Source organism: Mesoplodon mirus (assembly GCF_964341445.2).
Source record: "Mesoplodon mirus genome assembly, chromosome: 3".
Lineage (NCBI taxonomy): Eukaryota > Metazoa > Chordata > Mammalia > Artiodactyla > Ziphiidae > Mesoplodon > Mesoplodon mirus.
In genome coordinates this window covers 1,919,832-1,936,442 of record NC_138978.1, presented here as the reverse complement: position 1 = coordinate 1,936,442, position 16,611 = coordinate 1,919,832, and the positions used below count along the sequence as shown (strand labels likewise).

The 16,611-nt window shown below is 55.5% G+C and overlaps 1 protein-coding gene across 2 annotated transcripts in view; it reads right to left on the bottom strand.

The window, feature by feature from the left end:
• Positions 1 to 16,611, bottom strand: part of PRDM16 (PR/SET domain 16) — a 322,086-nt gene that overhangs the window by 34,528 nt on the left and 270,947 nt on the right. For both annotated transcript variants that reach the window (XM_082615285.1, XM_082615284.1), the window contains exons 4-5: positions 12,948 to 13,082; positions 1,841 to 1,943 (exon numbers count right to left, since the gene is read on the bottom strand). In XM_082615285.1, the coding sequence (XP_082471411.1) occupies positions 1,841 to 1,943; positions 12,948 to 13,082 (238 nt within the window). The remainder of the gene's footprint in view (positions 1 to 1,840; positions 1,944 to 12,947; positions 13,083 to 16,611) is intronic.

The window sequence follows — 16,611 nt, the reverse complement described above, 5'->3', positions numbered from 1 at the left end:
AAGAGCACACTCCAAATTCCTGCCGTGATAAGGGGCCCACTGCATTTAGCTGGGGCTGGGATAAAACATTTTTTATGATAATTATATTAGGAACATTTTTACACTCTCTTTTTGTGTGATTCAGAGTTAACGGCGCGGGGGGGGGCGCGGGGGGATACTGTTGAGAGGTGAAGGAGTGATCTTGACAGCAAAGGGTGTGGAAAGTCAAATATTTGATGTTGGACTATTATGTGTGGAAAGCAATTAGCCCACAAACGTCTGATAAATTATTAGGAAAATGTAGACCCAGGTTATTTAAGATCGGGTGTTGGAAGGGGGACAGGAATCAAGGTTTTTAAAACCTTTTGGAAGAAAGACATGTCATCGTACAAACGAAACCTCATCACCGAGCGCACTCCTTGGGTTAGGCGGATTTATCTCTCTGCGTTCTTGTGCATTATCTAAGATTCACAGGTCTTTTCAACAATTATTTTCAGTAAAATAAGACCACCCCTGTGCTACCCAGAGCTCAGCCATTCTTTTCTCGATGGCCTAATTAAAAACAAAGTCTAGAGGAGAGCATGCGTAGGGCCGTCTTGCAGCATTGTCCTTCTGTGGAGATATAGCCTTTGGAACACCTCACGGGCGCAAAGTGCTGCCCCACAAAGGTGGGCCACGCTCGGGACCAAAAAGGTTTCTCTGCTTCCTGCTAATTCCAACGCCCAGCTCCCTGGCCTAGCCAACCGCACCCCCGGGCCATGACATTGGAGCAGTTCCTTAGAGAAACCTGCAGTAAGTGGCATTAATCATTAACCCCTGGAGTGTTTGGAGGGGAGGGGAAGAAAGACAGGAAGAGAAAGACCAACCTCCCCCCTTTCTCTAGCAGGAATGGAATCATGAGCTCCGGAGATGGCCAGAAGGAGAGGCTGCCTTTCTGCTCATTTGTGGGGTCTCATTCAAAGAAGAAACACGGTCTACTCAGCAGCTGCACTTAGGGAGTTAACGGACCAGCTGGTACTCCATTGCCAATGCAGCTTCCTCCAACTGGACTTTTCCTCAGCGGCTTAAAAACTCTTCCAGAATCCCAAGGCTTAACAACGTGGATGAAGGAAAAGAAATCTGGATTTCAGAAATCCGAGCTTATACGAGACTGTGATTTTCTCAAGCATCCTCTGAGATGTGCCTGAGCACGGATGAACAAGGAAGGGAAGTATGTCTACTGGACAAATGCCAAGTGACCCACCGAGAGGGAAGGACATTTGGGACGCTTCCCGCAGTCCTGCTGAAAGAGCTCAGCGGCCGCCGTACCACCGCGGAGCCCACCGAAGCCCTAAATTTTCCCTCTCACCAAATACGTTTTCCCTTAACCTGTCTCCGGGACTTTTTGCTTTCAACTGCAGATGGGCGTTACTTTCAAAGACACTTATGGCATCAGTGCCCTCTCTTAAATGAGACTGAAACTTTCCCCTGGCACAGATGCTGGAGGCAAAGTTTTCCAAGCTGCAAAATGGTTTTGTTTGTTTTTAAGTCATGTAGAGAACAGGCAATGCTGCAGCTGCTAATACTAATGATACAGTTTTTAAAAATCCCCTTGGACTCTACCACTACAAAGCTGTAAGGCGGCACGACACCCATTCACACGTGCTGTCTGAAGTCCTCTCGAATTCAGGGTGTGGCCCATGCAACTCAAGGAAGGAGAAAGCAAAGCGCTTAGGCTGAGAAGTTGTTAGGAAGAGGCTGGTTCTCTCATTTGGGGTCCGGGTGGTGGGCCTTGGGCAGCAGCCGGGGGACCCCCGGCCCCTGTCACGTGGCCCAGAGTGCTGGGAGCTCCAGGCCTGTGCTCCTGTAGGTGGGGGCTTACCATCCAGGCTGGGGGGCACCGTCCCCAGGGAGTACGAGCCTTCTTTCACGTGGACCAGCAGCTCTTCTCCTGGCTCAATGTCTTTAATGACTTTATAATAAATCTATGATGGAGAAACCAGGGAGAAAGGGTCAGCATTGTCGGCCTTGCTGCTTTAAAAGCCACATCGCGCACACCCAGCCCGCATGCCATTGACACTGCTCATTGGGGAGGCTGGCCCGCTGGGCACTTGACCTGCCTTCTAATTGCTGCTAGAGGTTCCCCTTTGGAACTTGACAGAATACACTCAGAAGGACTAGAGTCTATTTTTAACTTGTTTGATCCAGATTTTGGATATTGATAAAAGGGGTGCAAAAGGAAATAGGTGAGGATGAGCCCCAAAGTTCCCAAGCAGGGCGGGTCCTAGAGGGAAATATTAGGAAAAGTGGATCTTTTCATCAGGAGTGGAGCCTGGGTTGATTCCCAGGTTCCTTTTGTCAGTATGTATGTAAGACACCCTTTGCCGTCTGGGGCCGGGGTGGGGTCTTCAGGGGGCTTGAGAGTGAATTTGGATGTTTACGAAAGTGACTATGAACGCAGACGTGGCCCGATCAGCAGGTGTGAGTCTCAGGTGAGTGTGGACGCCACCTGTGCCTGCCGCAAGCTCGGTGCCAGCAGCTGTTGGCGGTCTGAGATGGGGGACACCTCTGAAAACAGAGATGGGTCGGGTGGGGCCCAGGGTAGAGTCTGCAGCCTGGAGCAAGCTCTGAGGGTCGTCCAGCCTCAGTACTCCGAGCAGCCCCGTACCTTGCCAAGGGGTCCCCTGAAAAAACACCGTCTGCATGGGAGGTGGCAGCCACGATCTGGAGAACCCCAGCCACTCAGAAGGGCAGCATGACAGGGGCCATCGGGGGTGGAGCCCAGGGACCAGGCTCCAACAGCCTGGGGGGCTTTGGGAGAGGATGGGGCCTTCCTTGCCTTTGCCAGACCCTACCTGGGAGCCCCTTCCCTCCCTGGAGACCAGGGACACAGCTCCTCTGGGTGGGGGCACCCACTCCTCACGTGAGCAGGGCTGACACCAGGAACCCTGCATCTTAAATGTCAGGCAGCAGGGTGCATTTCTCTCAGGCCAGTCCACTGCTAGCATGCTGGCACGTGGGGTTTGGGTCTTTCTTCAGATAACAGTAACCAAGGAGCTTCCAGGAGCCCGAAAGCTCGGCCACAGGACTGGCTGGGGGGCCAGAGAAGGACCCGAGACGAAGTCCCTCTGCCCTGGGAGACCTGGGGGCTGAGGCTTCTCCAGGCCATTTCCATCCGAGGTCCTCCAGCGCCACCCTCCCCATGGAGGACCTGGCGGTTAGGTGTCAGGCCAGGCTTCCCAGAAGCAGCTGGCCTGGTTGTGGCCCCAGGGACTGAGCTGGGCACCGGCCTGCCGGTCTCCCTCCCCCCGCCCCCGGGTCCCGCCCTGGGGAAACATCTGGAAGGTTGAGCTTCCTCATCTCTGGTGGGGCCCCTTTCCCCCTTTCCCCCCTCTCCCCAGGCCAAGTCCAGCTTGGACGCCCTCACAAACTGCCAGTCTCGACTAATTGCAGAATGACACCAATGTGGTCTCAAAGGGACAGCAGAGCCACACTGCGTCCCCAAACGCCCAGCCGAACGCTTGGACTGCGGAACTGCACCCAGTAGAAGAATACGCACATGCGCAGATGGCTTATCAATGTGCAGAGTTCCTTTCCCTGTACTCGTTAGTAATTTCATTTGGCAACTATTCCCTGGCACATCGCTAAAATAATGATGAGATTTTGAAAATGGAGACTAGAAACTGTACCATATTACCTTCTGTAATTAAATCAATTGTTATTAAGCTCCCAGTTTTGTATTACTTTACCTAACAATTACACAGTGGCTGAATCATTGTTTTAAAAAATCAGACTCGAGTCACTGTATTTTAAAATCGGACCCAGAGTGAACCCCACGCTTCAACAAAGCTCGGAGGAGCCCCTGAGCCATCCCGGGGAGGTGAGTCAGGGCTTATTAATACGCAGGAACGATCGCACTTTCATGCCGGCGGCGGTGAGCGAGCGCATCCAGCAAGTGCAGGCTTAATGCGCCCGCGGGCCGCTGAGCTCCTGCGCGCAGGCTGGGGCGGGCCCGGCAGCGCGGCGTCTTCTCGAGGGTCCCCGTTAGAGGGCAATGTGGACCCGCCCGCAGCATCTTTCCCGGCCGCGCCCCCCGCCAACCCCCGCCAGCCCGCGAGGGCCAGGGACGCGCGAGACCAGCGGCGCTCTCAGACCCGGTCCCGGCTCTGCGGCGGCCGCATCCTCCCGCGGCCGGGATGCTGGGCTCGTGCTCCAGCCAGGCTGCCGGGGCTGGCGCGGCCCGCCTCCCTCCTCCGCCTCCCCCTCCAACCCCCTCTGTGGGCCACCCAGCCTTCCAGGACCCCCACCCCACCTCTCCGAGGGCCCTCGGACCTCCAGCACCCCTCCCACCCCTCACTGGGAGGCTGCCCGGGTCCCCTCCCCCACACCCCTCCCAGCTCCGAGGGCTGCACGACCTCCTGCCCCCCTCCTCCCACGCCCCACCCCGCTCCGACCCCCTCGGAGGCCGCCTGGCCTCGGGGGGAACCGACCCTTCCCAGTCGCCGCCGGAGGGTCTAGTTCGCTGGCCGTGGGATGCAGTTTTGTGCGCAGCGGGCACCCCCTCCCCGGCCTGGGACCCTCGGGGCAGCCGCCCGGGCGCCTAGCAGGGGCCGCCTCGACTTTGAGCCGCAGTCGGAATTAATCGCTATTAGCGCTGATCGCAAGGCCTGGGGCGGGGCTGGGGGCGGTGGGCGTCCCCGACCTGCCTCCACCTTGAGGACGGGGCGCGGCGGCGAACCGGAGACCACTCGAACTTTCCCAAGCTCAGCCCGTCCGCCTTTGCCAACGGCGCCGGGGTGCGCGGGCCGCCCTGGTCCACACAAAGGCCGCCCGCGCTTTTACGACCTGTTCCCAGTGGCACCAAGGTCTTATCAGCCAGACACGCAGAGAAAGACCGGGTTCCTGGTCTGCGGGGTCGGGTGACTTCCCGGGACAAAGGCCGGGCTTAGGTGGGACTGAGGCCTGGGCGGTCTCCTGGCTTACAGGGCACAATTACAAATTGCGCATTTACTGTACCGGCGGCCCCTTCCGTTCGAGGCCCGTAATAAATTATTATTGCAGCCCCTTAAACATTCCTAAAGTCGGTTTATAACCTGCCTTTCATTGTGTGCCCCTCCGTGGGTCATATTCAGACCCCAGGGCCAAGTGGGCATCACGGACGGGCTGAGTCCTAAGGCTCTGCATAAGAGTGAAGACAGAAGCCTGTTCCCCAGGGAAGAAGGAGCCCTGGCCTCGGATGCCCTTTCGTTCCCAGGCTCAGCGCAGACCTGCCTTTGTCGGCATCTGAGTACCCAGGCCTGTCTCTAAACAGCAGCATCCCTGCCACTGTTTAAACTCGCCTCAGTCCTTGGACTGTGTGGCAAGGCAGAGCTGGAATTTTCTCTCTGGTTTCAGGATCTGAGGGCGGGGGCCGGCGGCGGGGGGGGAACCCACAGCAACAGCTGAGTTTACTAGCGCCAATAAATGTCTGCTCTAAACGGCTTTAAAAAATAACAATGCCAAACAGACCTGATCCCAAGTTAAGTCCTTGTTCAGCATTTCAGTTCTCTTTGGAGCAGCGAGACCTGATTGAACACGGGTGGGCGACACCAGCAAGGGGGCCTCGGGATTCTAACTGTATTTATCCTGACCCGGCCTAGTTTCTTCCCCTTTTACAACCTCGAGACACAAAGAGACGGCTTCTGGTAGGTGAACGGAGCTGGGAAAAATAAGTGGAATAAGTGGCCACGTTCTCAACAAAAGACGGAGAAACTGCCTGAGGAAAGTTGGGTTTCTTACGGGCCACATTCAGCGAGACCCAGCCTTTTGAGAAAATGAACATCATTTTCTTTTCCCCCAGCAACATTCTTTAAGACAAAGAAATATTTCAAATTGATGATGGCTGACACTTTGGGATATTTTCTCCTTAGAGTTCCTTAAGTTTGTTTCTGTTTTTAATACCAAGTCAGTTTCACAAGGATAGATACTATTTTCAAACATGAAGACTTACGTTCCACAATTTTTATTCCTCCTTACTCTTAGAATTTTAAAATTTGAATAGGTGAAAAACTCCATCCAACCTACACTGGGTAGAAATGACTAGACTGCAGACTTCCAGCCTGTAGGTTGAATTCAGGCCAAAGCCGTGCTCTCCCCTCCCTGGAGCAAACGGTTTTCTTAAAAAACATGAAAGTGGTAAGTGAACTGGACCATGTTTCCCCGCCACCCCCCACCCCCACCCCACCAACCAGTTTGAGAAATTTTAAAGGCATATTTGAGTAAAATAGGTAAAATCTCTTTCACAGTGCTTATCTTAAAAAAAAAAAATTAAACCTCTCTCCATCCTGGATTTCAGAATTCACTTGTGCTTGCATTTGTGAAGGCTTTTGGTGTGGTGCACAAGGGGCTTTTCACGAAAGAGAAGCGCACAGCGAGGGGAATTTGCATTGCTCTAAGATCTTGATGAAAAGCAAATTCGCCCAGTGGCCAGTCTGCCTTGGGAGAGAGGAGGCTGGCCTGAGGGTTATCCCTGGGCATTTTTGGTCTCTCAGCATCCCCAAAGTGGTGAGGTGGCTCCTAGTGCTGCCTCATTGCTTCAAGACCTTTGGAAGTGTCACCATGTTTCTTCATTACTTGCTGTCCCCAAACGTGGACCATCTCTCTCTGGGAAAGTTGTGGACACTGGAGTCCTGAGGCTGGTGGAGGGGTTGAGCATTTGGAGTTTAAAAAACAGCCCAGGTGATGCTCCAGGATGAAGCAGGGAAGCAAGCGTTTGGAGCTGCCGAGGGTCTGGGCAGGTCTTTATTTCCCTTTGCCTTCACTGTGGCAACCTTTCCCTGACTGTTTCAGAGCGGGGTAGGAGCAAGGGGGACGGCCAGCCACTCTGGGTTCCTTCGGCACTACCCGCAGGCTCCAGGGACAAGCAGACAATTCTTTCCTTAGGCCGAGAGAGGGGAGAAAGCTTGTCGTCTTTGGGATTTGCCCCTTTCCTCTCTTCCCAAGTGTGGCTGAAGCAGTTTGTGCCTAAATCTTTACTTTTTGCTGTTATATATTCTGTCACCTTCCCAGCAGTTCAACATTAAAAAAATCTCTCTGTATATCTCTTCTTAGTTGTACAGTTTGTACCTGGATGTTACAATTACATTTGTTATCTATGAATTATTATATTTATATAAATATAAAAATATATAGTATACAGTTTGTACCTAGATTTTGTTTTAATGTATATATATATATATATATATATATAGTATAAATGATTGGTCACAGTTAAATTGTCTTCATCATTCTTAAGTGCCTTCTTCTAATAAAGTATCCCACTTAATTAAGAAGAAAAAAATATAAATCCTGGTAAATGATGATAGCCAGTATCGTGAATTGATACCTTGCTCTTTGCCCCAAACGGGGTCAGTTTGCTCCAAAGAGTAAAATGCAACAGCTTTCTGACTCAAAACAAATTTGCTATATTTTTTAAGTCTTTTGTAAATTGGTTAAGAAGGGCTAAAATGAATTCCCCATCCTTCTCATTTTCAAACGGAAAATTGTATCTAATTGTTTGGAAGCCGCCATTTAAACCGGCCCATCCATTTACGATTTTTAATTTTAAAAAACTGTGGAGGGCGTGATGGGCTGTCCGGCAACAGGGCAGAGCAGGGCGGTGGACGTTGCCTGCCTGTCGTTTAAAATCCTAGCCCTGGCAGATCGCTCGCCCTGACATGGGGGTAGGCGGTGGGGGAGGGGAGGTGGTCCACACTGGAGCAGAGGAAATGAAAGCAAAAGAAAATGCCTTGAGCTTTGGCCCGGGAACACCAGGTTCTCATTAGAAACAAGTGTTGGCTCTCAAAGACAGGGTGCTGCGTGGTTATCCGTTGGTTCATCTGCTAATGAAATTCCTTTGTTTAACACACTCTGCGAAGGAGATTAGCCTTTGTCTGCTTCCACTTTGGGGAGACTCGGCCCCTCTGCTCAGGCTGAGCCCCTCACTTGCCCTCGGAAGGTGCTGGCAGTGGTGGGTTTTCCTCATGCCCGGCCAGCTCCGGCAGTGGGGGTGCAGCGCGGGCCTCGCAGCCCCTCTGAGGTGTGCTGGGGGCTCCGACCCCCAAGTTGCGCTCCCCAGCACGTGTGTGTGTGACCCCAGCATCATGTGGTACCATCTTCAGCCCCACCGGCCACCTGACCCCCGGCCACCGCCATCCTTGCCCTGCTGAGGCAACATGGGAACAGGAGAGGGAGCTGGGCCGCGCACTGGCCTCTTCATGCCTTTGCTTCCTCGGGTTGGCACTTTATTTCCAAGCTCCTGTTTTCTTTCTTACCATTAAAACAAATCCAAGAACAGACCCTGTCTGTGTCTTCTGAAGCATCTCAAACCAACTTGTTTGCTCATAATGGTGGGAGAAAGAACCACCAGGGGTGATCTGAGGGTCTCGCGTTTTCCAAAAAGAAAAGTGGGAGTTGGAGGATGCTGGGGCAACGGTCGAGCCTCCAGGGTGAACCAAGGCTCCCGTGGGCTCCTTGCCTTCTCTTCCTGCTAAGCTGGGAAAGTAAATCAAAGCACCTCAGGCTCTACAGCTATGGTCTGACGACCCCCCAAAAATCCCAGAGGATGACATGTTCCGCCACAGCTGTCTGCTGTGGATGTTTTGTTCCTAGCACCTGGGCCGCCCTAAAGCTTGTGTGGCCTCAGGACCGCCTGTGGGTTCTATGCAGTAGCAAACCACAAGTCACCTTTAGGTGATGCGCTGGGTGCAGGGGGACATTCACAGCCCCCCTGGCCTTTGCTGCCTGGGGCTCACCCCTCCAGAGCTGCACAGAGGAGGGCTGAGGCTGGTGCTGAAGCTGGCACCCAAGAAGCAGGAGTGACGGGCCGGTCACCTCTCCCCGAGGTCTGCTGGGGCAGGGACTGCTTAGAGCCACAGGGCTCCAAGAGGGGCACAGATGAGGACCTGGGGGAGGGGCCCTGAGCACGGCCCTGCAGTCCCACGGCTGGGTGGGGGGCACGTGGTCAGTGGCCTGAGTGTCTCCGGGGAGAACAAGGCCTGACCGGATGGAAGGAGGCTGTCTTGGGGGGCTGCACTGCCCAGTGCCTGGGCTCCCCGAGTGCCCACGATGCAGCTGGAGGGCCGCCAGCCGCTCAGAACCTCACGGGGCATGGGGGGTATGTCTGTCCCCACGGCCCGTCTGGCCACCGGCAAAGGCCGTGCTGGGCTGAGGGGTATGAGACCCCCTGACCTCAGCTCGCTGCCCCACGTGGGTCTCTCCGGAGGACTCGGGACCATCCAGGAGGTCCGTCCAGAGCTGCCTCAAATCCTCTGGCCGCTGTGGCTTCTGGAACGTTCTTTTTAAGACACCCTCTCCTGCCTGGTCTCCTTTGTCCTCTGGACATTGGGGCTCAGGTCATGGTTACGAACTTCAAGTTAGTGCTCTTCTGACGGAAGTCACTTCTCTACAGAATACCATTTGGAAACACACTGTTTCCAGAAGCCGTTTTTATGGATCTGAGATCTTCAGCCCGGTTCCCTCCCTGTGTCTGTGCTGTGTTGGGAGGAGGTGGTGTGTGTGTGTGTGTCTGTGTGTGTGTGTGTGTGTGTGGTGGGGAGCAGAGAGAGAGAAAGGGAAATTGTTCACTTAAGTGTGTTTGTGTGTTTGTATGAGTGTGTGTCGTCGGGGAGGGGGGGAGGGGGAGTTCCCTAAGTGCCAGGAAATCCGGGTGGAAACTCTTGGGATTATGGAAATCTGAGAAACCCCATTAATATCGTGTAATGTTTCCTTCTCAAAGAGAGGCCTGTCTTCAAAAATCTTTGTTTTATTATTAATATTTCAGGGACGTTTTTATTCCAGCTCTACACAGGGTCAAGCCGGCCGCTTTGCAGCAAGCTGAGTTGCCAACGGTCAGGACTGGGGGACGGAAGGAAAGACTTTCTGCTGGGCTGCGTGGCCATCCGAGAAAGAGCACGTCAGCTTCTGCGAGACTGTCTACAAAATAGTTCGAAATCTAGCACACCCCTTTCGAAAACGTATTTCTAAAATTCACTTCATTCAAACCAACAAATACTGAGAATCTATGTGTATTTCAGAGCAGTTTTCCTATTATTATTAGAGTTTAAAATTGTGTTATTTCTCAAAGGAAAATACATCCCACCAATTGCCCATCTTCCTTTGAGATCTGGGATGGGGCCACCCCCTCACACCTCTTGGCTCCTGCTTTCCTGGGGGTTTGGAGGCCACTGCCACGCCGTTAAGTTTGGAGATGGGGACATTGGCGGGAATCTCGGTTGCCCGGTGCCAGCAGGAATCACCCACCATGGTTCCAGGAGGCAGGGCAGAGGGTCCTCTCTCCTTGGAGGATGCAGGGTTTGAAAGGCCCTGGGTGGAGAAATTTGACTGCTTCCGGCCATTTCATTTTTTTTTTAAATAATTTTTTTATAGATTTATTTATTTTTATTTATTTTTGGCTGCGTCGGGTCTTCGTTGCTGCGCGCGGGCTTTCTCTAGTTACAGTGAATGGGGGCTACTCTTCATTGCAGTGTCTTCTCTTGTTGTGGAGCATGGGCTGTAGGCGCGCGGGCTTCAGTAGTTGTGGCATGTGGGCTCAGTAGTTGTGGCTCGCAGGCTCTAGAGTGCGGGCTCAGTAGTTGTGGCACATGGGCTTAGTTGCTCCACGGCATGTGGGATCTTCCCGGACCAGCACTCGAACCCGTGTCCCCTGCATTAGCAGGCAGATTTTTAACCACTGTGCCATCAGGGAAGTCCCCAGGCCATTTCATTGTTACTTTTGCTTAAATAGGCACCGAAGTCCTCTCCAAGCCTGTGAACTAAGACGGGGATAATAAATCCTCCATTTTTAGGCTGTTAGAAACATCCAGCAGGCAAGGATGAAATTCTGATGTTACATTGGGTTTAAGTATTTGAGCCAGGTATGGTTCCGAATGTAGGATGGAGCTTGGTAAGCACTGGAGGATAAAAGTGGGGTTAAATGAAAGGGAACCCATGAGTTTAGGGTATTCCTATCCACTGGTCCTGAAGAAAGAAAGAGTTTGCTGCAAAGTAGTTAATTCCATTTGGACCCTGCGTGGAGCTGAAATAAAAGCTAACCTGAAATATAAATAATAAAACAAAGATGTCGGAAGACAGGCTTCTCTTTGAGAAGATGCTACGCCTGCATTTTCTGCATTTTCAAAAGCTTGCCACATAAAGGCACCTACCAAACATTTCTTTTTTAAATAAAAAAACTGGATCCTTCATTATTTTATGCTGCATCTCACAAAAGTGCAGTCCTGGCCCCAGCCTCCTGGTATTTTTTTCACTGCCCCTCGTTTCCCAGACACACGACCAAGGACACACGTTCTTTGCAAAGACAGACAACGGAAGGACCATCTTCCCATGTGCCTGAACCCCAATTCTCCTTCACTCACATTTCATGTTCGTCTGGAAGGGGGAAATGTCTTTTCTTTTTAATTTTTATGATTATTCTTTTCCTTTATTTCCTCAATATATTTTGCAATTAAAAAAACCTTTTTTTTCAAAATATTGGGTTCTCAGTGGAAGCTGTAGTCCTCTCAGTAGCAGAGGTGGATTTGAGCATCACCAGATCGTGTCCAGTGGAGGGAGGGCTGCTCGGTCCAGGCTGAGCCCCACGGCCGGGGACGGGGCTGAGCAGACGAGGGCGAGGTTCTTGGCAGCTCACGCGGGTCCCGGGGCCTCCTGGGTGTGTGCTGTCTGCATTTCTTTATGCAAAACTGTCTCTCTGGGCTTCCTTGGTGGCGCAGTGGTTGAGAGTCCGCCTGCCGATGCAGGGAACACGGGTTCGTGCCCCGGTCCGGGAAGATCCCACATGCTGCGGAGCGGCTGGGCCCGTGAGCCATGGCTGCTGAGCCTGCGCGTCCGGGGCCTGTGCTCCACAACGGGAGAGGCCACAACAGTGAGAGGCCCGCGTACCAGAAAAAAAAAAAGTCTCTCTAAAGGCAAGAGCCTCAAACGGCTTTTAGAGGTTTGCACTGGCAACTCGAAGCTGCACCCTCTGTTATGTGGTCTCCACAAACTTTTTTAAAGCAATGGAATCCTTTTTGCAAATGAAATCTCACGAGTAACCCCAAGACAGAAGCGAAAGCAGACTCCTCTGATGGAAGCGGCTGGGCCCCCAGGCACCTCGAGGAAGCTGTGCCCTGGGGACCCAGTGAAAGCGTGGCCTGAGGGGCCTGGCTCTGAGTAGAGTCTCTGGGGGCCACTTGCAAAGTTGTAATTAAAGACATTAAAGGACTAAGGCTCCTTTGTGGTGGAAACTCCGAGTGGCATCTTCTGTCCTGATTGGTTCCTGATACTGGATGCCTGCAGCCCTGGGCTGGCACGGACATGGAGCACTGAGAAGGGTCCAGCGTGCCGAGGGGAGTCTTCGGCCTCTTGGGGGCTGGCAGCAGAAGCCAAAGCATCCCTTGGCCCTGGTGGGGCCTGGGCTGAAGTCAGGACCACGCAGCTCAGGAAAAATATCAGTTGGCTCCCAGCAGGGCCAGGATTTTGTGCCAAAACAGGGCTAGTCACCTCCGCAGGCTGGCTGGGCTGCCACAGCTATTCGTGGGGGCTCTGGGCAGCTGGGGCCTCACCTCAGCCTTCCAGACAGCCAGTGCGGACCCTTCCGGGCAGCCTGGATAAACAGCCATTTAGACACGATTCTCAAGGAGAGGGGTCCGGTTCTCTACTTCTCTCACGGGGGCGGCGTTTGTCGGAATGTGGACCCTGAAGTTTCAGACCCTGCCCGCTCCCGGCCATGTTTCTTCCCATAAGCCATCATCTTTTGGCTCTCAAGCCCCGTCAGCCCCAGAGCAAAGGCTCTGATGGAGCATTCGGGGGTGTTGCTGAGTTTCCGGAAACTCAGCACTGGCCAAGTGTCAGATAGCCCCCTGCCGCAGGACGGGCTTGGTAGAGATGTGGCTAACCCTCCACCTTGGCAGCTCCACTCCCATCCATCCTGGCACCAGGGCCCCAAGGACAAGGCTTTGTGCGAGCCCCGGACCTACCTGCTCGTTGATCTGACACATGGTGAGGTTCTGGTCGTCACAGGAGCATGCCACGCGGATGTACTTGAGCCAGCTGCCGGCCCCGGCCTGAGTAGCGTCCATGCAGAACTTCCCACTGCCCAGGTCTTCGGAGATCTGCCCGGCAAGAAAGAAAACCAAGAAAGGTCAGAGGCATCCTGTGCGCTAGAGCTGACACACTCTACGTTTGCCCAGCAAGAGAGTCTGCTGTTTGGGTGCAGAGTAGGAAGGCAGGCCGGCCTCTGGACATCAGCCGACCCTCTGGGCATCAGCCAGGCCCTCAGCCCACCAAGCCCACCGACGCCCAGGAGTCTCCGGGAGGGAGCCCGACGCACAGGTAGGAGGACAGCCCTGTTTATTCTCACCGAGCAGATCGCTGCCCTGGCACAGCCATAAAAGTGCCACCGGCGTTGTGAAAACTCGCCAGCAAGCGGCCCCACATGTGAGAACGCAGAGGCCGCTGTGTCCGAGGGCAGAGCCCTCTGCTGGGAGCACTGGGTTGGGCTGGGGGTGAGCGGTCTCGAAGGTGAAGTTGTGGTCGGGCTGTGGCTGCGTGCGAATCTCGACGCGTGTGCGCCTATGCGTGCACGTGTGCCAGCGTGCACGCTCACAGCAGCGTGCACGTTGCCCTGCAAGAAGGAAAATCATTTGGTTTTCCTAAGGGTGGAAGTTTCCATCTGACGCTGGGTGTTTGCAGACGCCCAGCCGGCAGAGGCCCCATGGGCCCGACTGGCATCAGGTACTTTGCTGCTGCTCTTGTGTCCTGAATGCCTTCTGACAGGCAGAGGCTGGGAGCTTCTCCAGCGTGCGCACCTCTGAGCAGGTCGTTTCCCAGAAGACCGACCTGACTGCTGTCCCTGCTGAGAGGGGATGCCCCAAAGCCGCCGGGCGCCGAGGTGGACGCTGTAGGCAGAGTCCCTCCCACCTGCTCTGATCAGTGCCTGCTCAGGGGCCCGAATCCAGAGACGTGGAGGCCAGTGGCATCATGGGCCAGCTTCCTGGGCAGCTGAGCTGGGAGGCTGGGAGGGAAGGAGGGAGGGGCTGAGGCCACCACCACATTGAGGGCTGGAAGTAGGTGTCCAGGTGGTCGGGAGTGTCCAGGTGGGCAGGGGTATCTAGGTGGGTAGGGGTGATGGGAACAGGGTGTCAGAAGGACTCAGTGAAGTCAGGGCAGGGGGTAGTGACATGTGAGCACAAACAGAGGAGACCGACCCCAGGTGCACGGCCCCTGTTCCCCTGGGGGGTCTCCCCCGTGCCACCTGATGAACAGGTAAGGACCCAAGAAGGGAGGGAGGCTGCCCCTGAGGCCTGGAGAAGCCCACTTCTGGCCAGAGAACCAGGATGCTTTGTAAACAGCTCAGGTGCCTCCCAAACGCCCATGGACACTTTCTAAATGGCCCAGGGTCCCACCCGGCCTCTGAGTCAGTGAGGCTTCGGGAAGCGGCCGCCTTGCTGTGGGAGGGCCTAGAACCCACCTCTAGTTCTCCTGTGCCTCCAGACCCCACGGGCCCCCGGAGCCCACGGCAGCCCCATACTGTCATGATGAGTCTCTGAGCGGCCGCTGAGCTGACCTGGAAGGGGCTGTGAGCGCAGAGGCCTCTGTTCTGACGATTCTCCATTTTGGGGACTTCAACCAAATGGCCCTAATTCTGAAAGAGCACCTGGGCCAGTGTGGCCACAGGGAGGCTGACCGGCCCAGCCTCTGGTCCTTGGCTGCCAGGGGTGAAGGGACATGGCCGCTCTGGGCCCCATCGGGATGCCACTGTGGGCTTGTGGGGGGCAGGCCACACGGGAGAGGTCCCTCTCCTGACGCTAACGCCTCTCACGGGCCCTTTCTCTTACCTCCCACCCCCAGTGCAGGAAACCCACAAGAAAGACCCACCAAGCAAAGCTGTGGGTCGTGGCACCGTCACTCGGCGAGGCACCCGGCCGCCTGGCTCCATCACAGGGAGGAAGAGGGGCTGGCTGGCCAAGACCCAGGGCCCCCCCACCCCCCACCCCATCCCTGTGCCTCCCACCCAGCATGTTCACAGGTGGGTGTAGGCGGGCAGCTGGCAGTCTCTGTCTCTTGGCCTGTGTCTCTCGGTCTCCTCCTCCCACCCATGGTCCAGTCTGGACTAGCAGAAACGGTCAGTGATGCTGTGAGCTGTCACGACCAGCGCATGGGGGCCCCCACGTCTCCCGTCCCCCCAGAGAGCGTGCTTGACCCTGCGGTTCTCAAAGGACGTGTGGGCTTGGCCAGAAAAGCGCGGGAGGCCGGATGCCGGCATGGCCCGTTGCCTCTCAGTTCCGGTAGATTCTGCGACACTGCAGGGCGCTGGAAGACCCCCGGCTCATCCCCCAGCCCCACACCCGAGCCCTGCCTGGCCTAGGAGCAAACCCGCACTTCTGCCGGCACAGCTGTGGGCACGCGCACAGACCCGCCATGGCAGCACTGCCTCGCGGAGAGTAACTTGTGCGTGGCCGGGCCCCCCCTCCTGAGCGTCCCCTCTCGGCCCTCTGGGAACAGGCCTCTCTCTCCTCCACGTGACGGCCCTGCAGGTATTTGGACACGGCCCTCGTTCAGCAAACAGCTCCAGGCCTCTCAAGTGCGTCTGAACGTGGACACAGCCGGTGGCTAACCTGCACGGACACTGCTCTGGGGCCTCCGGCCTGTGTCCGTCCTTCTTGGGGTGCAGGGCCCAGAGTTCAGAGGCAAAAAATCCTCCAGGGTCCCCCTGCCCAGCTCCAGGGGATGTTGTCCCTCTCTGGTGAGCTGCCCCTCCTGGGAAACATCCCTCCTCCTCACCCCGGGGGACCTGGTCCCCCAGCCCCGACCATCTGGACCACTGCAGGGGGGCAGCTACTTCCTGAAGGTCCCTAAAGGTCCGGGGGCCCCTTCTCCCTCATGGGCACCCTGGCTGGCTTTCTGGGGTGACAGAGGAGGCCTTGGTTAATGCCTTCCACCCACAGAGACCAAAACTCTCCCTCGGAGTGATAGCAGGGAACGGCTGACCTTTCCTCCCGGGGAGGCACGAGAAGCCCTGGTCCTGGGGCCCTGAACCAGCGATGCGGGGCCAGGTCGGGCCGTGGGCCTCACCCCGATGCCAGGACCACGTCTCTCTCCCGTCTTTGTGTAGAGAGTCCAGCCCTGTGGGGCACACTTGGGCATACCTGGATGATGGAGCCGGGGCAGGGGGCAGGGGCAGGGGGCGCAGGCAGGAGCCTGGCCTGGAAGCTGCTGCTTTTCTGCTTCAGATCAGAGAAACACTCCCAGGAGTGGGCCTGGGCCCGGGCCTCGGGCCAGGTGGACAGGGTGCCGTAGGCTTGGCCTCTTGTTTGGGGCGTGCCGTTTCTGATTACAGAAGGGGAGAAATGGGAGCAACATTTGTCTCTCTCTGGCCTCCTTCCCTTCTGTCTCTGGCCTTCTCTCCAGGGTCTCCGCCGTGGCCAAGCTGGGGCCTCTGGGGCGCTCACACCATGAGCCGTGTGGGCTCAGGTCTCTCTTGGTACCAGCACTGCCCCTCCTTCTTCACTGCGGACCTCCCAGGCAGGGGCTGTTATTGTGCATTTTCAGGACACGAGACGGAGGCTCCAGGAGCAGGGCTGGGCCCAGCCCAGGGCCCCCACATGCTGTCTGAGCCAGATCGAGGACCAGAGGGAGGGT